At 35.4% G+C, this 10,248-nt stretch overlaps 2 protein-coding genes across 3 annotated transcripts in view; one reads left to right on the forward strand and one right to left on the reverse strand.

The window, feature by feature from the left end:
• LOC100375527 (serine/threonine-protein phosphatase 2A regulatory subunit B'' subunit beta-like) overlaps positions 1 to 5,244 on the forward strand; it is a 79,000-nt gene extending 73,756 nt beyond the window's left edge. For both annotated transcript variants that reach the window (XM_078010071.2, XM_085498775.1), the window contains 3 exons: positions 1,187 to 1,336; positions 1,585 to 1,685; positions 2,348 to 5,244. In XM_078010071.2, coding sequence (XP_077866197.2) covers positions 1,187 to 1,336; positions 1,585 to 1,685; positions 2,348 to 2,513 — 417 coding nt within the window. In that variant the 3' untranslated portion in view covers positions 2,514 to 5,244. The remainder of the gene's footprint in view (positions 1 to 1,186; positions 1,337 to 1,584; positions 1,686 to 2,347) is intronic.
• Positions 5,245 to 6,145: 901 nt separating this feature from the next.
• On the reverse strand, positions 6,146 to 10,237 carry LOC100375676 (uncharacterized). The gene has a single exon (XM_006817635.3). It carries the CDS (start codon positions 10,092 to 10,094, stop codon positions 9,000 to 9,002), a length of 1,095 nt encoding a protein of 364 aa, XP_006817698.1. The 5' UTR covers positions 10,095 to 10,237; the 3' UTR covers positions 6,146 to 8,999.
• Positions 10,238 to 10,248: the final 11 nt, after the last annotated feature.

The following is a 10,248-nucleotide window of genomic DNA, read 5'->3' on the forward strand; positions in this document are numbered from 1 at the left end:
AACAATTCTAGTAATTAACAAGGTAATATAATAACTTAAAGCCCAAGACTAACTAGTGTGTGTGTAGGAATGTTCGGTACCTGACGTTTCCCGACGTGCGTCGAACAGTGTCAGTCGGCAGCGTCGCCCGGTGAATTATAAGAAGCCAGCGACGGTAATTAGCGACTTGAACTCTCCCTTCTCGTCCACAGCGCCAAGGCTTCCTTCCCAGGTAGACTTCAGACTGGTGTTCAACGCCGGGTTCGACTATGGTAGTATGTGGTGGTACTGCTCGCCGCTTCCAGGGTCGTACAAAGCGTAGATGTTGGTCAAGATCTCCAGCAGCAACCACGAGCACCACGCTGTCTCAGTCTTTAAATACCCTGCCATCACATGGCTAATTGTGTCAATCACTAATTGGTCTGCGACACCTGTTCATTCATCACACGGATACTCGTCCAGCAGTGTCCAAGTGCGACCTCGAGGTCACATAATAGGTACTTTCTGTACGTGTAGTGACAATGCGGCTACCTACTGGGCTACAAAACCTACCTCTGGGCTGTTATCAATTTATACTATTACAATAAATTAATAAATACAAAATTACATAATAACAACCGTGTCCTTTTAATAATACAGTTTCTGATATGATTCAAACACCTCGTGACATCCACACATAATTATCGCTGAGGAGAAATTTCCAGAAATTTTTTTTTATCAACTTTTTGTCAATGATGGCGAAGAAATCTTGTAATGCTAATGTTTGGACTATTATTTAGAAAGTGCCAATCACTTATAAATTTAACTCAAGTTTACTTTCATGCAACCTCTGAAAAGTAAACTATATTTTCAGTGGGTCTTATTTCTTTTATTTTTTTTATGAATAAGACCCACGGAAAATAATGTTGACAGGGTCTTTAATGATGATTTGTTTTCATTGTAGTTACGGAAACAATTGCTGAATTGTCGTTGACTGTTTTTCTTAAAAAAAATAGATTGACAGTGAACAAAATACTTCTACATATATTTGACTAACACTAAAATGATTAATTATAAAAAAGGTTATTGTCTCTGTTAGATGCTGCATATGTCAAATACACAAGTAGCATTCTACCTTGAATGCAAACTAGTATCTCGATAGTGGACATTACTGTGCTCAATCTTAGTGCTTGCATTGCATCATCACATGTTTTCTCATTTTCCTTAGATGTTGGACATGGTAAAGCCATCAGAGTCAGATGTCATTAAATTGAGTGATCTAAAAGCTTGTCATATGACCAATATATTCTTTGATACATTCTTCAATCTTGAGAAATACCTGGAACATGAACAGAGAGATCCATTCTCCTCAGCAAGGGTAAGTAACAATTTTGTTTGTTCAGGGTTGTGCCAAATCTAGTCACTACAAACATTTACAATGATTTGCAAGTCACTGTATCTAGTTATCACAGTCCTATATTAAAACAACCCAGAAATCAGCAATTTTGGGCACAAAATAAATAAAATATGAAATATACCTAACTCAACGTCTGCACAGGGTTTTGCTGAGTAATACCTGACAGTAGAATTGATTGTGGGTAATGACAAGCACTATGTCTTTCTCAGGACCATGATTATGATGGCCCTGAACCATCAGATTGGGAAAAGTATGCAGCTGAAGAATATGAATTATTAGTTGCTGAGGAAAGCGCCAATGAACCCGAACAGTAAGTACAACTACTAACTGCTTTTCAATGTTGTCTAGACAAACAAACCTGCTGCATTTGATAGTGAATTTCAAATTCAATCAAATTTCATGAGGAAGAAAGTTCACAAAATACTTGTTGTCTTGAGAACTTACTCAATAGTTCACTGTTGTAGTTCTCCCCAACGAGGGAAATTTGTGAAAATGTGTCTCTCTTCAACCCAAAACTTATTTCAGCTGCTTTTAGAACGTAGAAAACTGTCATTTATTTTGTAAAGTTATGTTGCATGGCATCTATGTATTCGGCATATGTGCTTTCTAAAGCAGAGGTTTCACAAATGCATTTAATAGCAGGCCATCAGGCCGGTCAGGGGGGGGGCAGAAAGTAGACAGCCAATTTGGGTTTGTAGCAGGCCTTATGGCCGGCGACCCGCTCTTAACGAAACCCCTGCTAAAGTATAGCTACATTTAAATATTGTGTTTTGATTGCTACTTCAAAGTGACCATAGTTAAACACATTTCAAGTACAATATAGTAGCAATATGAGTATAAAACTTCCATGTATCACACCCCTCAACTCTCAATAGCCATGCAGCTACATGTAGGTTTAGTGATTATATAAAACATACAAATATGTGGAGTCCTGGTGATATGTCTAACATGTGTCTCTGTCATTGATCACAGAGAGTACCCGGATGATTTTGAGCCTGATGAGGAAGAAGAGGAAGAAGAAGTAACAGCAGTTAATTCAGCACAGAAATTTATCTTACAAGATCCGCCACACAAACATAAACTGAACAATACGCAGTATATCAATCAGAATGACCTGGAAATCACAGATGACTTTTGAATTGGTAGTACCATGGTGCTGCAATATTTGTCAGCATGCACGTGCACTGCCTTAGTATGCAACTCTGCTTCTAGAAAGCAGTGAGTCGGGTACACAGCATTTCTCCACAATTTTGTTTATGCATCTTGTACAATTTTTGGTATAGATAGAGCTACAGGTATTACATTAGTATACCGGTACATACTTTATCAATGCATTGAATGTATTAAGAAGCTTGGAATCAAGTACACCCACATTTACAGTGACTCTTCAGTCAAAATAATCAGTGTATATAAAAAATGATCATGTTATGTGCATGGCGGATGGATATAATATAGTCAGTATGTTGCAAGCTCTATCACCTTGATAAAATTCAAATGCTGTTACCAGTACTACTGTCTGCTCAATATGTTTTTCTCTGTCCATCATGTTTGTATACTAATATCTACTCTAGCCTAAAATTCATTATTGTTTAAATAATCTGCATCATTTTTACACTTTTGTTGTGAAACCATTCATCACTTAAAAAAAAAGTTTTGTGCTATTTTGTATGAAGTTTATTTACACTGATTTTTGAAAATTTTGGATGTATAATGAAGAGAAAAGGTATTTTCACTGGATTTTACTGTCACTAATTCATCCCTTCATGTAAAATAAATTCCAATTAAAAGTAAAACAGTATTCAGGGTGTGTTTGAACATACTATACAGGGTTGTGCAGTTGTGTACAGTATTCAGGGTGTAAAACGACTTGTACTTTATGACTGGTACTTAAAGGAGTTCAAGTTATTTATCTACTGAGCAATGCATTATGGGAGCAGTATTCACATTGAATATTCTGTGAAACTATTATCTCATTGTAAATTCAATATTAATATTTAGGAATAATGTTTCTGGAAAGAAACCAAATTAAAAAAAAAGACCCCACAATATTTTTTTTTTCATTTTCGGGAACACAATGACTTGGACCTAGTCATATCAAAGAAAATACAAAGTAAATTACATAATTATATGTAACGTATGTAATTTTGTCTAAACCTCCTTCATTGTTATATAATTGGTTCTGATAATCTCAGTGTAAATGACCTTCAGTATTTGGTTATCAAATTGCTTGTTGTGCACATTCCTTCAAGTACAAATCCTGTTGGGCTAAGGGTATTTTTCTGTAAGTTACTGCTTGAGGCCAAAAATTCGAAGATTTCTTTACAATAGGTACTTTTTGTTTTTTGAATTTATAAATGTCAACAACTGAATTTAGGATAGTGGAGCTTTCTAGTATTGTGTCGGCTTAAAACTTTTTTAATGCCACAAATCAACTTTTTGTCACCTTTCACAAAATAATCCTGCATAACCTTTTCAAGATTTTTGTCAAAAATTGTTGATCAAGTACTGTTGCCGATGGAAAATTATATCTATTTGCCTCAAAATTGCTGAAAAACTTAAAGGAAATTACCTACAATTGTGCAAAAGGTTGCATAATTATACCGGGAAAATCATTGCATTCAAATGGTTAATAGAGACTGTATGAACCAGAAATTGAAAAATGTTTTTTTTTTTATTGTTTGAAATTTGATGACTAAAGACCGTAAACGCTTATGACTGCAGAGATCTTGCCATGCCAAAGATTTGTTGATACCCTTTGAAGTGTTCCATTCTATCCTGCCATTGTGTTGACTGTTTAAAATGTCATGGTTACATAGACCATAGGAATAATAAATGTAATGACAGGGGAGAGTGGAACATTATTTGAAGGACAAGAGGGACATGGTTTTCTTGCTCTCAACAAGATCTCGGTGCCATTTGCATATAAGGTCTATTGATCACTATTTCATTTCATATTGAAAACATTATACTTGACTTAAAATGGTATGGTGCTTATTAAAATTATTTCATTTGATTACAAACTTCTTTTAATTTATTGAAAAATTATAAAGCAAAATATTTATTAATTTGTATTTGTTTATAAAGCCTTGTGTGTGTACAAATGTCTGTACTTTTGATCTGTTAATTTAAGTAGTTCTGCATCACAATTATTTCATGATTTGGAATCAAAAATCATTTTTTCGCTCTTGACGGGTAAATATTATTTTATCCACCAATCATTTGCAGAATGTACTTTAAAATTGTATTACGTTAGAAGCATATCTTGGTTTGTGTCTGTCCTTGTACATAGAAGTATGTCTACTTAACTAATTGAATAATGTTCTCACTTTAAATTGCATTACCATGTTTGTTCTATGAGAAGTGCATATGTATATCTATCAACTTAAAATTGTCTATTGCAATTTCACAAAAGCACTTCTAATAGAAGAAGCACTGAAGCAACGTTTGCCTTGCACTGGACTTATGATTGTACAAGAGTGTTGTATATTAGCTGTCTTCAACATATTTCCCCTCTTACCCTATATTTGTTACCCTGGTAAAGATTAGAAACTTCAAAGAGAATACAATTAGTCTGGAATATATCATTCAGGACTTGTATGTAATGTCCAAGCGATGTCATCCAATTAAATTATTTTGGAGGCAGATTAAATTCTGTAGGCCCAAAGTTCATGAAGGCAGATGATTATCATTGTCACAGTGAGTCGAAACGGCTATTTTGTTTTGTCTTCTTAAGTTGGAAAGGGATGGAAGCTGGGGTATGTACCAAACAGCGCCATCTATAGTTTGAAATCTTATCAGTCTGTTAATCATTCAAATTAATGCAATCCAATCAATTGAATCACAATAAAAAGGAAAATTTGCCAAACAAATCTGAGTTTGTTATTTGCAGCTATTCACACCTGTAGTAAGGGCAATATACATGATGTATGATGTCATATTGCATTTTGTAATACCGGTACAATACTGCATTCAATCAAAATAAAATCAAAATATCGGGGTGCCTCCAGACTGCCAAAATGGAAACCTATTCTCAGACTATTGTTCTGACAAAAGTTACCGGTAGGTATGATATGAGCCATTATTCTGCCCAAATTCACAATATTTTTTAACAAACCACTCTTTTGATTGATTCATAAGAAATATATTATAATGAATGCTGAACATTTTAGATTACTTTCAAGACATGTGTTCAAAAAAAAGTGTCATGATATGCATCCACACATAAGAGGCACACTCCAAACACTGGCGGTGCTCTCACTTTCACTCCTCTCGTTTGGTTTCCACCGCTGCCACACCATATTTGCATATTGAAGTATAGAACGTAATCAAAGACGTTCGAATTCTCTTCGTGTCGCGTAGTAATTTTGAAATATTTGTTTTTGCTCTTGTATATGAACCTCGAATATTCGATATACGCACTTTTTCTCCTCATCTAAATCTTGTGATTCGCAAGACTAATGTACACAGTTTTGATAAAATAAAAAGAGGCTTACGAAAGCAGGTTTTCTTTAACCGAACATCACACTTGTAAACATGAATGTACTTCCACTTTGAAAATTAGGTCTCATACAAAAGTGAAATGTATACACCTAAAGACACTTTCTGTTGCATGATTTCATATTTATGCGCAAATTACGGTTTGGCAGTGATGTAAACCCGAACAAGAGGAATAGAAGTGAGAGCGCCACCAGTGTTTCCAGTGTAATCAAGAGGTAGAAGCACTTTCTGGTGCATATTACTTCTGATGATAAGTGAATAAAGAGATGTGGGACCAGAAAAAAAAATCTGTTTATTTTATTCAAAGATCTAAAATGTCTAGTGTTTTACAAAAAATGACGACAATTTCTCTCATTCTACCCAAAGAATGATACTAACAATATTAGTATATTTACCCTCATTTCACTGTAAAAGGTTGTCAGACATTACTTCAATTTATGTTCATTAAGAACAGTTTGGTATTTCCCTCAAAAAGATTCATTGAACATCTTGAAGTTACAATAAATTTTATATCCTGAAGTTTGAGGGATACATGTAGGTCCTTCATATCCACTTGTAAAACAAAAGAATTGAAGGGTAACAGCACCAGAGGGTGCTATAATAAAACATTGCCATTTATCGACAGTACAGGCTCAATTCCGTCACACTCAATTTTGAAATTGAAATAGTGAACATAAGTATGTGTGTATTACAAGCAGTTACTGTAAATGAAAAGAATTTTAAAGAAACCTAATAGATTGTTGGTCTTTGCATGGACCCAGATTTTATAAAGCATGTGTTCGTGTAATGCCTTATCGACCCATGCGTTACAAAGACTCCACAGTTGGCTTCTGTACTTCTTAATAAATACAATATCATGAGTTACCGGTACATATTATATTAAATGAAGACAAAAAATAACCCAGGTGAAAATGAATACCATATTCGCTCTAATCGTACATATGTAAATGACAGGTGTCATTTTAATAAACCAACTTACAATAAATGCAATTTTTGGTTTAAGTGCACTTTTAATAGAGCAGATATATTTGTAGTAGGAAGGCCTTACTGAGAATGTACCAGTTAGATAAAAAAACGGGTGTGTTTCCAGCAGGCATACAAAATAATGGGTATGCAGGCAGGACTTTTTGTTTTCATTAAACATATTTCTATCAGAATCATTCATCAATAAAGATTTCAAATTAATTTATAAAGAATGAGCATCTATGGCAAGTTAGACATTATACAGATTTATGGAATCTTGTTGGATAGAACATAGCTAATTTACATAATATAAAAGTTTGTGTTTCACCACAAATGTGGGTACAATTATTTTTTTCCTCTGCCAAATGAAACCTGTATTAATCACTCATTGACATGGGGGAGGGGGGCTTCTATACAAAATATCCAACACTTGACTTCTTGCTAATTTTTTTTCAGTTTAATGTCTGTGAAAACACGAACCACCACTTTATGAACCACAAAATAAACTCTTACCTTTGTGATTTAAAAAACAAACAAAACAGAAAATGTTCAAACATGACTTATAAACAAATTGAGACACATTATTCTCCCCAGAAAGCTACCCTGTAATTAAAGATCTTAATCAAGCACCCCCCCCACCAACTAAAGTACAAATAATTGTCATTACATGGAGATTTTTAACAAGCCTTTAACAATCTCCGCATTTCCTGAGTAACGAACACATTGAGAATGGTGGGTTTTGATTTCAAAGTGGTGTGTATGTAACATTATAAATTTCATTTCTCTGCATTGATCAGCTAAATTCACAATATATAGAGGGAGGGCAAGGGGGGATAGCTGGTACTGGTTACAGGGAAAAAAAACTGCATTTTACGTTTTCACAGGAAATAAAATGAAAATTGCATTTACAGGAAAAAAATAGGTTTTTACACTTTACAGATAAAGCAAATTCCTAATTTCATTTTAATAATATTTTCAATAATTTGTGTTTAAGAATCAAAATTGTAAATTTAGGCAGAGGGTCTATGGTGGGTAATTGAATATAGTGAATTGCAAATAAATTACAACATTTGGAAAATGCTTTATATGCTCACAAAAAATAATATTGTACAAATTACAGACAAATAAAATAGCTGATTACATTTTACACCTAGTCCATATCTAGGAGTTTACGTTTTTCATTTATTTAAATTACATTTTACGAAAATAAAAACAATTGATTACAGCTTATGAAAATACCCCTTGCCGACCCTCTTTATGATGTGCCAAAAGAAGTAAATCTGAATAATTGTAAAACTGAGCAATACTTAAAATGGAACGGTAACAATTATCATATTTTAAGCGAGGTGATGTTAGCCATCTGAACAGCTTTGGTTTTATCCGTTGTTGATCATTACATACAAGTTCACTGATTTGTTCTAAGAAAAGCGCCCTCACAGTTAAAATGTTTTTAAAAAGTATGAATAAATAAAATAAATAAAAACACTGACAATCATTAGAAAATAATGAGCTTTAAAAATTAAAATGTAAGCAAGGAAATTTATCATAACTATTACATTATTAGGGGTCGGATGAAAAACAATTTGAATAAACACAATAACATTTACATCACAAAGACGGGAAAAAATTATGATTCTTATATTATGAAGAAGTACTAGTAGGAAGTTTATTTTTTTTTGGAGTCTCTATTCAATCTCAGAGACTTGTGTCTGAGAGGATCAGCAATTCTAGCTACCACAAGCATAGAAGTGATGTATAGGGATTGAATTCATTTTTGAAAAACAGAAGACCGCTTATTACAACCAGACACTATATGCAAATGTGCCCCAAATCACTATACATTTCATACACGTTGAGGGCGCTGCATTTTTAAATATACATGATCGAATGAGGGCGCCACATCGTCGTCCTACTTTTAGTAAATTGAAAATCTTGCTATAATTCTGTTTCAACTGGGTTTGTATGTATGTATGTATGTATGTATGTGTGGGGGGGGTGTGTTTTGTACAAACAATGTGTACGTAGGAATTCTCCATACACAAAATAAAAGTTTAAACCACGCAGAGAACTAGAAGGTATCTAAAAATTACATATTGGATTGATTGACTTGATTGATTGAAAATTTTTAAAATGAGAGGGAATGTGTAAGTACAATAGCAAATATTTAGACGTCCGTAACATCGATATTTAAATCGCTGTCAGCCGACGATTCTTCAAGATCCGTAGCTGATATTTGTTGTTTATTTCTGCGTGTTGTTTTTTCGTCACCGCTTGGAGTGTATGGATTTTTACACCCTCGACATCGACAATGAGAACACCCTCTGAAAGACACGTAGCAAGGACAACGCTTTCCGTGACATGTAAATACCCCCGGGGGAACGTTCATGTTGCAAGTTCCACAGCGACATCCTTTCTTCCGCGACTTTACACCGTCTTTGCATTTTCTCCCAAGCACGACAAGTTTCAGTTCATTTGGTCTATCAGGGTCTAGGTGTTTTAAGAGTCTTTTTCGCTTTTTCGACGATTTTGCAGTGTCCTCGAATCGTTTTTTCTTCCTTTTAAATTTCATTTTTGTCGATACGCTATTTGAAAGAGATACGCTGTACGACGTATTTGCACTGCTGGTCATCGCGTCTTCGGTTTCCGCGGTGACAGTCGGCTCTACTGCATCACCTTCGCAGTGTTCAACGTCGTTTCCGGTACTCTGATCGACGTCTGTACACATACCGTCGACCGTGTCCTCCGATGGCGTGGTAACTTTCGTTTGATGTTGTGTGGCAGTCATTGATGACATCGCCGACGCGAGATCAATAGTATCCGTAGATCTGGACCCACCTGGCATGGTGTCATTGATTGTCATTCCTTCGTGTAAAATCGCTAGCGGACTAAAACCGCCATTGGTCGGCGTTGCGAGGTTTTGCGCGATGGGCGTATCGGCAATGAATTCACACAATTTCTTGAAACATGGTAAAAGCAAAGCCAATTGTTTGTTTTCGGCGAATGAACTGTAATCTTTGCACCAACTGCAGGATGGTCTTAGTCTCATCTTTCCACCGAGGCATGACCGGCATACGTGGTGTTGGCAGATAGATTCAGTGGGACCCATTGGGTCACTGATAAGGCTCGTACAAACACAGCACGACAGCGCTTGTCGAAGGTACGGAAGTAAGCGATACAAATCATTCCATGTGTTTGTATCTTCTGGGTTTGCCCGCAGGACGTATCGGCATGTTGTTACGTAGAGACTGGTTGCATTCATTTTAGTGGACAGTCCTGCATTTCTATAAATAAAACGATAAAACGCAGAGGTAGAAATCCGTCAACGCCAAGATTTTCGCATGCCAGGCTGATCAGCTGGAGTAAACGTCGACCACCTAAGGTGCCACGACGTCATCATCACGCAGCTCATCCTC

Source organism: Saccoglossus kowalevskii, chromosome 1 (genome assembly GCF_978046115.1).
Source record: "Saccoglossus kowalevskii chromosome 1, keSacKowa6.1, whole genome shotgun sequence".
Classification (NCBI taxonomy): Eukaryota; Metazoa; Hemichordata; class Enteropneusta; family Harrimaniidae; genus Saccoglossus; species Saccoglossus kowalevskii.

Bases quoted from the DNA above. Each gene is read 5' to 3' on its own strand.
- LOC100375676 (XM_006817635.3), bottom strand. From the start codon at position 10,094: ATGAATGCAACCAGTCTCTACGTAACAACATGCCGATACGTCCTGCGG.